At 54.3% G+C, this 14,602-nt stretch overlaps 2 protein-coding genes across 2 annotated transcripts in view; one reads left to right on the top strand and one right to left on the bottom strand.

Annotated features, from left to right (window-relative positions):
* Positions 1-14,602, top strand: part of MTOR (mechanistic target of rapamycin kinase) — a 111,368-nt gene that overhangs the window by 39,801 nt on the left and 56,965 nt on the right. The window contains exons 26-28 of the mRNA XM_028511253.2: positions 681-823; positions 3,392-3,554; positions 3,687-3,832. Coding sequence (XP_028367054.1) covers positions 681-823; positions 3,392-3,554; positions 3,687-3,832 — 452 coding nt within the window. The remainder of the gene's footprint in view (positions 1-680; positions 824-3,391; positions 3,555-3,686; positions 3,833-14,602) is intronic.
* ANGPTL7 (angiopoietin like 7) lies at positions 7,693-13,446 on the bottom strand. The gene is made up of 5 exons (XM_028511254.2): positions 12,682-13,446; positions 10,215-10,315; positions 9,431-9,625; positions 8,594-8,792; positions 7,693-8,339 (listed from the first exon to the last, which is right to left on the bottom strand). Exons 1-5 carry the CDS (start codon positions 13,049-13,051, stop codon positions 8,170-8,172), a joined length of 1,035 nt encoding a protein of 344 aa, XP_028367055.1. The 5' UTR covers positions 13,052-13,446; the 3' UTR covers positions 7,693-8,169.

Below are 14,602 nucleotides of genomic sequence, written 5' to 3'. Positions count from 1 at the left end.
TGTTTTTCCCTCAAGCCGCTGAGCTCCAGAGCTCGGGTGTCGGCCACTGCACTGCCCCTCTCCAGCGCCTTCCGTCCGCCTCTCGAAGCTGCCCCTGGAGCAACTCTGGGTTCCTGGAGGGCTCAGAGTGCTGAGGACAGTTGGAGGGCATGTGCTGGGGAGTAAAAATTAAACCTGCTCTACCCCTTTGGTCTCATCCCGCCATGGTGCTGTGTGTCTGGGGCTCCCTGCTCACCTGACTGCAGCGGGACTCCTGCGCTGTCAGCCTGAGCATGTCCCCTCCCCCCTGTGATTCCACTGTCAGATGAGCCACTGTCCTAATGCAGAGGGTGCCCGGGGCCCTTCACACACTGCTGGAGGCCACTCGTGGAATGTACTCTGAATGTGACAGTCCCATCCACGCCGGGTCTGTGGACCTCTGCTTTGCTGGTAGCATCCAGCACAAATGAGTTGTAAAAGAGTTGCTTTTTCTGTACCCTGGAATATTCTAGAGGTTGCTGTTTTTGCTTTATGGCTCTTAACTAAATGGTCTTCTTTTGTATTTGTGCTCTGGGGGAATTTTGTCATGAGGTGTTTAATTTTATAAGTCAAAAGTATAGAATAATCATGAAGTAGGTGAGGGCTCTTTACAATTGACCCTGGAAGCTGATGGTTTTCCATTGTCGCCTGTGATATGACAGGCCTGGGGAGCTGCCAGAAGGGTCTCCAAAGACGACTGGCTGGAGTGGCTGAGGCGGCTGAGCCTGGAGCTGCTGAAGGACTCCTCGTCGCCCTCGCTGCGCTCGTGCTGGGCCCTGGCGCAGGCCTACAACCCGATGGCCAGGTACGACAGGTCGGGGCTCCCTCTCCCCGGCTTCCGGTGAGGGTCCGGAGGGTCCGTGCACAGAGAGCTGTGTGTAGGAGTTGGCGATAGGCAGTGGTGAAAGGCTAGTGTTTTTAATTCTGCTAACTCCTGGGGGCAGGGGGTGGGGCATAAAGAGAAAAGGACATTGAGAAAGTTCATATTGCAGGAGAAGCATCCATCTTAACCTTGCTGGTAGACCTTCCCTTAGTATATTTAGACCCAAAATTTTAATTACAAAGTTGCACAGTCATTTGCAGTTCTGAAAACAACTATGTAATAGTTCAATATAACCTGTTTCTAATAAAATGTATTCTCATTATTTATTGCTGCATTACAAATACCCCAAAACTTAGTGGCCTGAAACAACAGTCCTTTTATTTTTGCTCATGAGCCACGATTTGGGCAGAACTTGTGGGGACAGTTGTCTCTGCTCCACACACAGTCAGTGGGGGTCTCCATCTGGGGGCTAGAAGATTGACTTTCAGAATGGCTTATCACATGTCTGGCAAGCTGGGGCTGAGCAGTGACCGGAAACTCAGCCCCGGCCGGGGGCCTGGGTTCCTCTCCGCACAAAGCGCTGGGCGGATTGCTCGGGCCTCCTCGGGGAGTGCCGGCTGCGTTCGAGAGGGAGTGTCCCCGAGGAAGTGCATGTGTCTTTATGACGTTCCCTTGGAAGTCACAGAGTGTCGCTTCTGCCGTACTCCGTGGTTCAGGGCAGTCGCACAGGCCCACTCACGTTCAAGGGCAGGAGATGCGGGCGCCCCCTTCCGAGACGGCAGTGGCGCAGCCCCGGAGGAGCACTTGCAACAGGGGACCGTGCGGCCGTCTTTGGAAGAGAGCATTTGCCATAAAACACACTGTTTTAAATAGTAAATCTTAAACAGCTGTAAAAATTGGTTTTATAAAAGGTTATATGTAAAAGGTTTATAGTGTAATGTAAGCGAATAAAATGGAATACAAAATGGTATAAATGTGTGATTTCAACTATTAAAGGTATATGTATGTAGGGAAATGATTAGTAATATAGTTATCTCTAAGTAGGAAGGTTTGAGTGATTATTTTCTCTTCATTTTTTCTCCTGTTTTCCAAACTTTTCTACAGTGCACAATTGTTATTTACAACGAGGCATTGAATGCTGCTTTAATTAGCAGAAAGCAGGGCATTCCACTTCACTGTCCCCACGGCTGGCTTGCTGGCGGAGTGGACTCTGCAGGCGGTGGTGGCCTAGCAGTGTATTTAGTGATGGGCGCCGGGACTGTTGCTTGGACTCTCTGATTTGGTTCATCTCGTTTCTTTCCAGTGTTTCCATAATGCTGTAAAAGTAGCTCCTGGGACTGGAGTTTCCTCAGTGTGCAGCTTTCGTGTGTTTGGCTGGCACAGCAAACTCTCTTCTGCTCCAAGTCACTTGAGACTTGTGATAGTGCACACACGTGTGTCTGCCCCCTCCCCCCCTCCCAGTGCCTCATGTTTTCACTGGGGACCCAGCGCGGCCTGGGACCCAAGTCAGAAAGCTCATTTCTTAATTTGCACAGGACCTCTTTCTGCCTTCGTGTTATCCTTTGAATTTCAAATATTTTTTCTATCACATTCTAAAATTACATACATTGCTCTGATTTAATCTCCTAATGTAACCAAAAGTGGATGCAGAGCTATCAGATGCTAAACTGCACATCATAGGCATACTCTGTAGTTGCAGCTCCCCTAAAAGAGAGGAGGGTAAGATTCAAGGTCAGATGCCAGGGGTAGCAAACATGTCCACCCGCGAGATGCTGTCGTGATCTAAAATGGTTTTAGTGATGTCAGAAACGGCACCTCTGGTCCCAAGCCCTCGTAAGACCCCCGCTGTGAGAGACTGGCTTAGGGAATCTTTTAAGGCTCACGGCCTTGGATTCTGTTCTCTAGTGCTTCTGGTTTCTCAGGTTTGGTTGTCATTTTGTTTGTGACCGCCTGCCCCAAAACGGTTCTGGTTGTGTTTTGAACAACAGTCACAGATGCTGCCTTTGCCAGGCCCGATTTCTGGAATGTGGACATTGTCTGAGAAACACCCCGAAACATCCCATTTGAAGATTATTTCAAAATCTGTTAGCGCTGGCTTCTGTGTTAGCAGCCCCCTTTCTGTTCATCACGCCCCTCCCTGCAGTGAGGAGAAGTGACGCAAAAACTGCCGAGAAACATGCGTCTCACTTTGCTCTGCTCTCCTTCCTCCTGCGCCCCTCCCCCCCTTCCAGGGTATCGCAGTGTCTCTGCCCACACTGTAGAGTGTAATGGTCACTAGCCACAGGGGTTATTTTCAGTTAATGAAAATTAAAAGGACCTAGAATTCAGTTCCTTGGTCACACTTACCAATCCATACATGTCCTTGGTGACCGATGGCTACTACATTGGACAGGGGAGATAGAGACCATTTCCAGCAAGCTCTGTTAGGCAGCGCTGGTCTGTATAGCCAACATCGGTGACGCCAGGAGCAGACTGTTAGGCACAGCTCAGCGCCAGGCAGAGGCGTGACAGGCATCTTCAGCCTCCTCCTCTGCTCCTCTCTGCCCTCAGGGATCTCTTCAACGCCGCCTTTGTGTCCTGCTGGTCCGAGCTGAACGAAGACCAGCAGGACGAACTCATCCGAAGCATCGAGTTGGCCCTCACCTCCCAGGACATTGCTGAAGTCACACAGACCCTGCTGAACTTGGCTGAGTTCATGGAGCACAGTGACAAGGTGAGAGGTCTGCCCGTTGTCCGGGCGGAGCCGGGGAACCGGCCAATGGGAGGGGGAAGCACCCCTGGAGCCCGCTGGTGCTCGTGCCCCACCTGCCACTCGCCTATGCCGTGGGGTTCCGCTCTCCTCCAGGGCCCCCTGCCGCTGAGAGACGACAACGGCATTGTCTTGCTGGGTGAGAGGGCTGCCAAGTGCCGAGCGTACGCCAAAGCGCTGCACTACAAGGAGCTGGAGTTCCAGAAGGGCCCCACCCCCGCCATCCTGGAGTCTCTCATCAGGTAGGCCGCACGCACGCCCTCGGGGCTGCTGCCTTCGCCTCGAGTGACCTCTCTTTTCCGCTGTGTGTCGCCAGTTCACTGCAGTCACCTGGGGACTTCTGCTCTGTGAAATCCGCCCTCGGGTCTGGGTGACACATTTAAATGAGATGCGGCTGCAGGTGGCTCTCCCGCCGTTTTCCAGCCACAGTTGTCACTTCTGTTGAACACCTGGGCTCCTGTTGTTTTCCCACCTGCGCTAGTTTGTCCCCGTGAAGTCAGCGTAAGCCACTCCGTTTCCATAGCAGCCTGGGAAACACGGAGTTTCTGTTCGGGTTAGACAGTGCTGTCTGGGGCAGGAGGGGGAGTGCTGGATCCTGGGCCCCGGGGCAGGGCGGGCTTTCATTATCGACTGTCTGTGTTGGTGCCGGGCACCCCCCTCTGGAGCTCGGTGAGTGCAGAAGGCAGAGCAAAGCCTGCGATTCCTTGGTCTTCCCCCTGCTGTGGTTGTGTTCTGTCCTGTCCTAAGTGCGTTTTGAGTCTCCTGGGTGTGGAAAGAATAGGTTGTTGAGTACATTTTCTGCTGTTAGGAAATTACGAACAGCTTGAGATGTTAGCTCTGGCTCCTGGAGAACTGCTCACTTCTCCTAATGATTATCAGAGAATATTAACTCTGGGATCTAATTATCTTCATGCAGATGCCAACACGGTTGATTATTTCACTACAGATAATTTAGGAAAACCCAGCCGGTTAGTGAGCGCCTCCGCTGTGGCGGAGACGGGCGGGGGTGTGTGGTGCTCCCATGTTTGAGAGGACGATCAAATGGCCGGGCTCTCTGCTCGCTCTGCTTTGAGTGGGTACTAAAAAGTGCTCCTTCAGATGCTTTAAAAAGTGACCAGAAAGATAGAAATAGAGTTGTGGTTTTGCCCAACTAATTGGACTTGGAGAGAATGTTGACTTCTGAAATACCGCGTGGCATTGTAACGACACGCCATCCTGCGGGGCAGCCTCAGTTTCAGACCGGGCCGCGGGTGAGAATCCCGCACTTTTTCCTCCCGCCTCCGGCATAGGTCGCGCAGTCTTGTTTGGTGACTAACGAAACACCTGGGAACTGAACACGATGAACAGCAAAGAAGTAGTTTCGCGCATGAACTGCCCTGCTAACCTTTTTCTGTCTGGTGCCTCTCTGAACCCTCCCTCATCCTGCCCAGATTTCTCCCCAAATCGGAGAAATCAGAGGAGCGTTAGTGTGTATGCAGGTGTATAGTAGAGAGATACAGTCAGGGGACTGGAGAAGGAGTCAGGCTCATTTAACTTATTAGCCAGTCTAATTGAAAACCAGTCTCGGTTCCCTGCAGACTGATGTCGGCTTTGAGGAAACGGGCAAACACCCAGCTCCGTTTCCAAGTGCAGCCAGAACTCGACGCCCTGGGGTGCGCCCCCGGTCCTGCTGGGCTCAGCCTGCCTCCCTTCAGTTGGTCCCCAGAGCAGAGGGTCCACCCTTCTTTGTTTCCATTTGTAGTTTTTCTTTCCAGTTTTCTAAACCTGCTTTTCCTAAGCACCTTTTCGATGTTCTGCCATTGTTTTCACTGAAGAAAGTTTTAAGGAACAGCCTTCAGTGAAGCTGCCATTAAGGAAGTGGCTCGCAGCACTTCCCCAGCCGCCCTGTGAGCCCTGCGGGAACTGCCCGCTGTCATCGGAAGGCAGTGGCTGTGCGTCCCTGAGCCACCTCTCGGGTCTGGTCCTGGTGGCTTTGCTCTGCGGTAATACATGGGATCCCCTTCCCCACGGTGGCTCCTCGCAGCCTGGTGACCGCCCCGCCTCGGACAAAGTACAGACGTCTTGCCAGCTTTGTGCACTGCCCTCCCCGCCTCCCCCTTCATTTTTCCTTCTCTTACTTTCTCTTCACCATTTGTGCACTTAAAAGCCTATTCAAGTACATAATGTTTGAGTCAACTGCCTTAAATTGTTTTTGAAATAGTCAGGTTTATTGTACACAAAAACATCTGTGTGCGGCTGATTCTGAGTTTTTGGTTTTGTTTTAAAAAGCTGTGCTCTGGCAACAATATAGTTGTCCTGCTGCTGGATGGATCTGCCAGCGCTCCTCCCTGTTGACACTTTCCCCATGCGCTCCAGGACAGGTTAAGTCCGTGTGCGATCCCCAGAGTGGGGCTGACGATGGGCAGGATAAACGGTGTGCCTCTGCGCAGAGCTCGCCTGCATCCGTGAGCGCGGTTGCTTCTCGGGGGGGACAGAGGGCTAATGGGTATCCGATTACTTGGAAGCACAAACACACACGCAGCTCTTACTGGGCTAGCCCGCAGTATCAGGGTGAGGTCTGGTGTCTGCTGACCTTGTCCGCTCAGGCTGCTGTAAGCACCATAGACGGGGGGCTTAAACAACAAACATTTGTGTCCCGCTGTACTGGAAACTGGGAAGTCCAAGATCAGGGTGCCAGGTTGGTGAGACCCTCTTCCAGGCTGCAGACGTTTGTCTGAGTGGTGGAAAGCTCTGTGGGGTCCCTTTTGCGAGGACACTAATCCCGTTCATGACACTAACCCACCCTCATGGCCTAAACATCTCCCGAAAACCCCTCCCCCACCTGCCATCACATTGGGGTTAGGCTTCAGCGTAGAACGGGCGAGTGGGGTACAGTCAGTCCGTAGCACTTGCTTTTCTTTCTCTCCCCACGTGTTTATTTTAGCTTTTGTTGCCCAGAGCCTCCGTTTTCCTCTACAACTGTGGGACGTGTAGGAAGTGAGAGAGAATCAGTCATTAGATACTTCTGCCATGGGCATCTCAGGCTCTTCCTCCTCTTTATCGCCTTCCAGCCCCCCCGATCTTTTTATCCTCTCTTTTCCGGAAGTATTGTGCTGGCTGCTATGCATCTCGGGTCCCCCTGCCTGCCCCAGGAAGGTTCTGTGTGAATGCCTGCCCCATGAGAAGCCCTGCTCCAGTGTACTTCGTCTCTGCTCGGTTTATTTCTCTGAAGATCCCGAAGGTTCTGTTTTTAAGGTTAAGTAGGTTCCCAACAATCAAAGCACTATAGATACAATTTAAAAATACAGAGTAAGAAGCATGGCTTACCTCACACTGACTGGTTCAAGGGAATGGTTCTTTCTGGCAAAGAAAAGGGACTTCCTGAAAATACAGGTCATTTGCCGTCTGGTGAGGCTAAAGACCTTCACTCGGGGGCAAAGTAGTTGCAGAGTGCTCTGGAGCCAGGCAGCGGCATTGGCCTGCGTGGGGCCATGCGGGTCGGCCAGACCTGGCCTCGGCCAGTGCCCACTGCCCTTCGCGGAGCCCCTCGCCTGTTGGCTTCTGGCCTCCCGCTCCTCCCTGGGTTTTCCCGAGGCCGCGGCAAACTCAGCCTGGTCCTCCCTTCCCCACGCTCTGGTTTCTCGCTGAAACTTTTCACCGTGCTCTGCGTGTGATGGTGATGATTTGGAAGTGAACAAGTGTTAGAAGTTTATTGTAGAAGGAAAAAGAAACTTGGAACATTTAAAACAACCTATATTTTATTTTTACAAAGCAAAACGCTTATGGACAGCATGAGTTATTAACCATAGTGCCATCTACCGTCCCTTTCCAGCCAGTTTTTGTAGACAGAAGAGGAAGCTCTTCAAGCCCTTTTCTTTCAGAGTGAATAAAAATAGATAAGTCTGTAAACTGTGACTAGTTTCAGGCAGGTTTCTGCAAGTATCCTGGAAGGAACTTGTCACCCCACCTCCCGCGGGAGCTCCCTGGCGCCCCCAGCCCCACTCCCTGCTTCTGGCGCCGTGCCTGGGGCGAGGCTGGGCTGGGGAGGCGCCCCGCAGCGCCCTCCAGTCGCAGCCGTCCTGTGTCAGCTCACCTCCAGCAGAACAGTTTTTGTCTCTGTTTGTAAATGTGCAGACTGAAGGTAATTTCGTTGTATTTAAAAACAGAAACCTCTCTTCCACTACCCCCCTTCACTGCTCTCCCGACGCCCGGGGCCTCTCCTTGGGAATCAAAATGCATGGTGCTGTCCAGCAGAGGGGCTTGTTTTCTGCCCTCACCTAACCTAGGCCTGATAGAAGGTGGATAAAGTCGTCTCACAACTAGTTTTTTCATAGGAAAATTATGTGGGAAAGAGAGAAGCTGTGCTGTGTCAGGGGTCGAGGCAGAGAGCTAGCCCCCGAGAATTCCGTGTCAGGACCCATTGTCCCCGGTCCTGCATCCCGTTCACTGGGACACCCTGGCTGCGTATACGTTTCTCGTGCTCCTCAGAGACTCACTCTCCCGCTGGGGACAATGGGCACTTTTTCCTCCACTCCCTTCCCACCCCCCCGCCCAGCCTCCGTTGTCTCCGTGTCTCCACCCCGCTCCAGCGGGCTGCCCTTCAGGGCTGGAAGTCCTCCGGGCGGATCTTCATCTCCACCCGCTTGAGCGAGTAGGCGGAGCCGTGCCAGCCGTACCAGGTGATGCCGTCCAGGTGCTTGTTGTGCTCCCCCAGGCGGTAGAAGACGCCGTTGAGGTTGGAGTCCGTGCAGCAGTTGTACCAGTACCCACCTGGTGCAAGAGAAGCGGAGGGGCGCCAGTGAGCTGGGCGTGCCCCCCGCGCGGGAGTGGCTGCCAGGGTAGATCACAGGGGTCTGTCTGTCTGGTGGTATTGTGAGTGGCAGCTAAGCAGTCGGGGCCGATAGACAAAGGACATACGGAAGCCCGGATATCAGCCGCAAAGTCATGATTCACACCTCTTCACGTGGGTCTGAGCTTCAACCTGAACTTCCCCCCCTACACCCCCCACCCCACCCCCGTCTCACCTTTCCGGAGCTGCGCGCACTTGTCCAGGCAGTTGTCATTGTCCTTGTCCTTGGTGCTGAAGGCTGTGTTGTTGTGGTAGATGAGGGCGTCGTTCCCCACGCTGCCGCTGTAGTTCCCCAGGAAGAGGCGGTAGCTGTTCCGCTCGTTGCCCAGAACAAAGTGGCTGTACTCGGCGTAGCGCAAGTGGCCCTCCCAGTCCTGCGGGGGGGGGGGGCGGGGGGGCCGAGGCTGAGAAACACGGCAGCGGGGCCGCCTCACCCCACCCGCCCCTGCACTCTCCAGCCACAGCCGTGCGTCTCTCCACTGCAGGGCATCTAGTCAGCCTCAGTACCTGATACCCTGCAACCTGGGAGTGAGCAAACAAGGGTCCTAGAGCAGACTTCTCCCCCGAGTCCCCATGTGGCCTTGGTGAGCGAGCATCTCCTTCTGTCCCCTCACTCCCCTGCTTGTGAGGTGCAGATCTGTGTCTTGACGGCATCCCACTTGCAGATGTCTCAAGAGCAATTCGAGAGTGTAGTGATGCTTCAAGGCCTCTGATGAGGGTCACCAACCAGTATCAGTAAGGGTTATACACAGAGGACCTTATGCCCCAGGCCGCTGACCACTGGATCAGTGTGCTCTGGCCTGAGTGTGGCCTCCTCCAGGGCCCCTGCAGCCTCACTTTTCTAAAAACAGGGACGAACCTATTCTTTCTCAGCTGCACTGTGGCCTCAAGGAAACCCATCACCATGAACACACAGGCCTGAAGTGAGTAGGGGCAGGAGTGGCGCCCCCAGAGTTTGCATGGCTGCGGGTGGTGGCCTGGTCCGGTCCTGGGACCCCGGCCCTGCGCTCACCTCCATCTCCACGCGCAGCCGGGTTGGCCGCCGGGACAGCCGGTGGATGTGCTCGTTCCCCAGCCAGAAGTCCCCGCGGATGCTGCCGAAGCCCTGCTTGTACTGCCGCCAGTCCTGGTAGAAGGAGACGAGGCCGCTCTTCCGTCTCTGAATGACGGTCCAGCCACCGCCTACCGTCTCCATGTCACAGAACACCTGAGGCGGAGAGACAGAGAGGGTGCTCCGGTCAGGGACCCACAGAGGCGGGAGCGTGGGTGGGCCGCGCCTCCCTTCTCCCGCCCCTGCAGAGCCAGGGACGTGAGCCCAGGCCCACTGTGGCACGAGCCTGCCGTGGTGTGGGCGAGCTGGGGCGGGGGCTCGCTGAGGGAGAGTTAGCAACCTCGAGGATGGGGACAAGGGGGTGCTCGTCGGGCCTGAGGGGGAAACTCCAGGTACTTCTGATTGGCTCCCTCCATGGTGTCTCTTCCCCCTCCCCAAAGACTAGCTGCTCTAGGACACGCTGCTCTAGGACACGCAGGAGCTCCCAGCTAGTGAGGGGGCGGTTCTAGAGTCGGCTAACACGTCAGAAGGTTGCTGTTTAGCTGGCAGTGATTGGAAAAGGCAGAACAGATGCCTGGATGCCCCCCCTCCCCGTAAATGCAGCGTTTGGATAGCTCCCTGGGATTTGCTGTGTTCGTTTCTATCTTGACTTTCCGCTCCGTTAGGCTCTGACGGGCCCTGTTGTCCCTTTGAGGGCGTGGAGGACAGAGGACGGGACATGGGCAGCGGGTGGCGGCGGCCTCACCTCCAGCTCAGGGCTGCCCAGGAAGTCGTCGGGAGGAAGCTTGTACACCCCAGAGATGCGGTAGTTCTTCTGGTAGAGCGACGAGCAGTCGTAGATGGCATCTGCGGAGGGACGGGCCATAGTGGTGAGCGCGCCCGCCCGGGCTCCCCGGCGGGCGGCCCTCCCGCTACACAGGACTGGGAAGTTTAAGCTCATGGAGGAGATGGCCTTCCTCTCCACCACGCACATCGCGTGAGTGCTCAGCTCTAGACGGTGTCCGGGTGTGGGAGACCGAGAGCTGGAGCGTTGGGCTGCGCTGGTCCTGGGACTGAGGGATGGGGAAGCCCTTCACCCAGAGAGCATCCATAGGACAATCAAACAGGTGACTTCAGGCTTACTCTGAAATAAATGATCCTGCAGCAGCCCTAGGCCACGAATCTTAGAATCACAACAGTATATGAGGCCACATAATGGGCTCTAATAGGTCCAACCTCCAGGCCAGCCAGCCACCATTACCAGGTAATCGTGAGTGCCTTGTGGGGTCTGGTTTTGCTGCTGTTCCAAGTTTGGGTGGGTGGGTGGTTGCTTTTGTTGTTTCTCAAAGGCAAGGGCTACTGGGGTCCTAGTTAAGGGAGATGGAGTTATAATCCTGCCTGCCCCCCACCTTCACCTCACACAGCTGGACGAATGCAGATGCACTCTGAGGGGCCCTGGAGGGCCCTCCCAGCTCAGTTACTGGAACAAGGGCCTGAGAGCCTCGGGCAGGCCGGTTTTCACTCCGGGGCTGATCTACACATGTCCCCGGCACCCTGGGGACGGCCGCCTCACGGCAGATTGTTTCCTCGTTCTCAACATTGTTGAGGACTGCGGGAGGCACAGCCTTCCCTGCTGGGATTCAGCGAGCAGCAGCTTCTCCGACCAGAGACACTTCTGCCCTCTGTGTCCCGGGAGCTCCTCTTGGTGAGGCGCCCTGGGCCTGCGAGAAGAGTGCACGGGTGGCAGACGGCAGCGCTTCTGCCGTGGGACTTGTCGGAGGAGAGAGTGACGGGCAGGGGGAAGGCTGGCCCTTGCCGGCAGAGTCCTTCACTTTCTGTCACTGATGGAAGCACCAGTGACTGCCTTCTCCAGGGGCTGCCTGCTCCCAGAGTGGAAAGGTGACCCAGCCCCTGGTGACAGAGAGGAAAAGTGAGGAATGTTGTCCCGGACAAGAAGAGGAAGGGTCCCAGCAGCAGAGCTGCGTTTGACCCCAGGGAACTCCCCGCTGGGGGGTGGGGAGAGCCCCAGTCTGGGGAAGCAGGAAGCAGCACGCCCAGATGCCCCTCGGTCCGGCCTGCTCTTCTGCGAGTCTGGTCTCGTCTCCTAGACCGGGCAGGGCTCGCTGGTCTGGGACGGGGCCGGAGACCGCCTCCTAGTCCTGAACTGGGGGTTGGGAAGCACATGCTCAGAGAGTGACATACACACATAGATAGGTTCAGGTGACAGAATTTTTAAGCTTAATTTCATGTTAAAGCTTTTTCATTTGAACTAAGGATAACCAGTGACTTACTGTTCTTTGTTCTTGACTTAGTGTGACCAGAAAGTTTCAGTAAGAAATGACACATCTATAGGATGTGCCCTTTCCAACTAGTAATTCCCTGATAGTTTCAGAAAACCGGATCTCTCTCTGATGGATTCACCTTGGCCCATCTGAGCCAAGCTAACCAGAAACTGGAAGTTATTTTGCAAAAGAAAACATTAACTGTGTCTTATTTTTAGCCTCCTAAAAAATCCAAATTTCAGCATTGCATTTTCTGATTTCCTGTACTATTAGGGAGTTTTATTTGAGATCAGGGGGAAAACAGCAGTATCGGAGCCGAGGAAACCCGAGGACCCCCCCGTCCTTCCTGAACACAGAGGAATTCTTCGGAAGGCCCCGGGCAGGGCCCGTGCGCTTCCTTCTGAGCCGATGGGAAGAGCCGGTTTGCGGAGAGAGGACACAGAATTCCACTGAGGCCCATTCCACTAAATGCTAGAGACAGAAAAGATCTGTTTTTGGCAAAACTTTGCTTCCGGAGCAACAGATGTTTTGGTGTTGGTGTTCACTCCTGCCTCCTTAGGACTGAGGGTATAACCCATCGGCCCTGGGGGAGGAAGGGGACCAATCAGGAAACCTGAACCCTCTTTCTAAGCCTCGCGGTGTGACTTCGGGCAGACCACATAATCTCTCTCTGCTCCACGGTGGTAGTTCATAGCTTCAGTGTGCTGAGGCGTGGTGTGAATAGGGGAGGCCTGTGGAGGTGCCGGGTAATTTACAGAACACTGGGAGGCAAAAGAAATACTCTCTAAACCTTTAGTAAAGAGAAAATAGCATGTACCCAAGAAAGTATACCCCCGAAGAACTCCCAGTCATTGTTCTGACAGCAGGTTACCTGGAAGCGACGCCACAGACAGGAGACCCTGGGCTGTCTGAGGGCAAGGTGGTGAGGCCCCGCGGGCCCGTGCTCCTTACCTGCCGAGGTCTGCGTGAGCGTCTGCGCAGCTTGCAGCTGCATGATGTCGATCTGGTTGTTCATCTCGGAGTACTTGCCCTCGGCCTCGGCGAGCCGCGCCTCCATGCGCTTGGCGCTGCTCTCCAGCTGCATCACCTGCATGACCACGCTGACCCAGTCCTTCTCCTGCTTCTGGCTCAGCTCGCTCAGCAGGCTGCTGAGGTTGGCAACCTGGGCCTTGAGCTCCTTCACCTCTTCACAGCAGGCGGCCCCTTTGAGCTGTGCAGGTGTCTTGCGCTTAGTGGGCGTCTGTGGCCACACTGGATGACTGACAAAGGCCAGGATGAAAATGCAAAGCCAGGGCACAGCTGAAAGGGTCTTTGTCAGCATCTTTTGTGGGCCCGGTGAGGAAGGCTCTTCCTGGAGAGGAATCTGGATGTGCCCGGCTGAGCTGCAAAGCTGCAATAATTACAACCTTGTACCCTCGCTGTTGATGGGCTCACCACTCTGTTTTCTCTTTCCTTACTCTTTCTTAGCCTTTGTCAAAGCTTGAGTTTCTGAAAACGTGGCTTAATTGGGCATCCTATAGCTGTCCTTCCCAAGCCTGAATGCTCTACAACTCAGCATCTTAAATACAGTTCGCCGCCTGCACCTCCACCCCATGTGGATGACGCCTCGGCCCCTCCCAGTTCATCTAGGAGGGTCAGGTGCCTGTTGGGTGAAGTCAGCGTGAACTTAGGCCAGAGAAGGGGAGGAGGGAGACAGGGCGAGTCTGTCTTTCCTTGCCGGCATGCACAGTCCCTGGGCCGAGACAAAAGGACTGTGAATTTGTGTTTCCAGCTTTGCCTATTAGAGTGTGCCCCTGCCAGCCACTGGCTCAGCACTATCAGCGAGCAGGGCAGGGTCAGAAGAGTTTCCAAATTCCATTCTAGAGGTTATATAACTATGGGGTGAGCGTAAGGTAGGCAGCGAGAGTTGGGAATAAGGTTCCACTCACCCGAGGAGGCCTGTTAATGTAATCCATGCTGTTTGTAGGAGGATCTGGTGTATTCTGGCATCCTGCTGAACGGGCTTTAATGAGGCTGCTTATGCCTTCCTCTGATCATCATTCAGTGATTTACAAAACCCCCATCCGACCTGGATCTAACACAGTCTCCCATTTGAACGTTTACAACTTAGAAGAGCTCTAGAAAGAGGAGGATGCAATAAATCTCTTAGGAAGCAGAAAAGACTTTGTAGATCGTATCCACAGGATTTGCTCGGTTATCCTTCCTTTTACATACTTTCTCTTTCAACAGTGAGCGGGCTTCTCACACTTGACTGTAGGCGAGGAGGGGTCAGAGGTGATGGCAGAGACGAGAGCTCAGGAGAAAGGGACGTGGGTCTGGGTCGGTCACCCGCATTCGCACTGGTCTGCAGACAGGACGGAGAGCCCTTGGCCCATGGTTCAGTCATAAGGAAGAGTCCCCGTCACCAAATACACCCATAGTTAGAGTCTGATCTTCCTCTTCCTGTGCAATATAGTTTGCAGATCTGAATTATTTTCTACTCGTATATGATATTCCTGAGAATGGGGATATTGTACTTTTCCATTGAAAACTGATGAGAAAAGCCTGGGTTTCAGCAAACTTTAAATCCTTAAAATGAGCTTTTCACTAAGAACGTAGGCGAACGTCCCTTTGTCCTCCAGCAGAAGCCCCGTCTTTGTAACTCACTCCTGTGCTTTCCGTGTCATGGAGCCCCCCGGCCAGGTCCTGTCCTGTTGCTGTTTGGTGTGGGTCCTTCACACGCGAGCCACGCCGGCCCTCAGCAACCCTCCTTCCCCACCGTGATCCCCCGGAGTCCTTTCTGGCCAGGGCTTCTAGCTTCTCAGAGGGTCATTTCTGCCCAGGCAGCTGGAGCTACTGAACAATTTCTTTTTTCCTGTACATCGCAAAGCAG

The sequence above is a fragment of the Phyllostomus discolor genome, chromosome 5 (genome assembly GCF_004126475.2).
Source record: "Phyllostomus discolor isolate MPI-MPIP mPhyDis1 chromosome 5, mPhyDis1.pri.v3, whole genome shotgun sequence".
Lineage (NCBI taxonomy): Eukaryota > Metazoa > Chordata > Mammalia > Chiroptera > Phyllostomidae > Phyllostomus > Phyllostomus discolor.
This window is presented reverse-complemented; position numbering and strand designations above follow the sequence as displayed.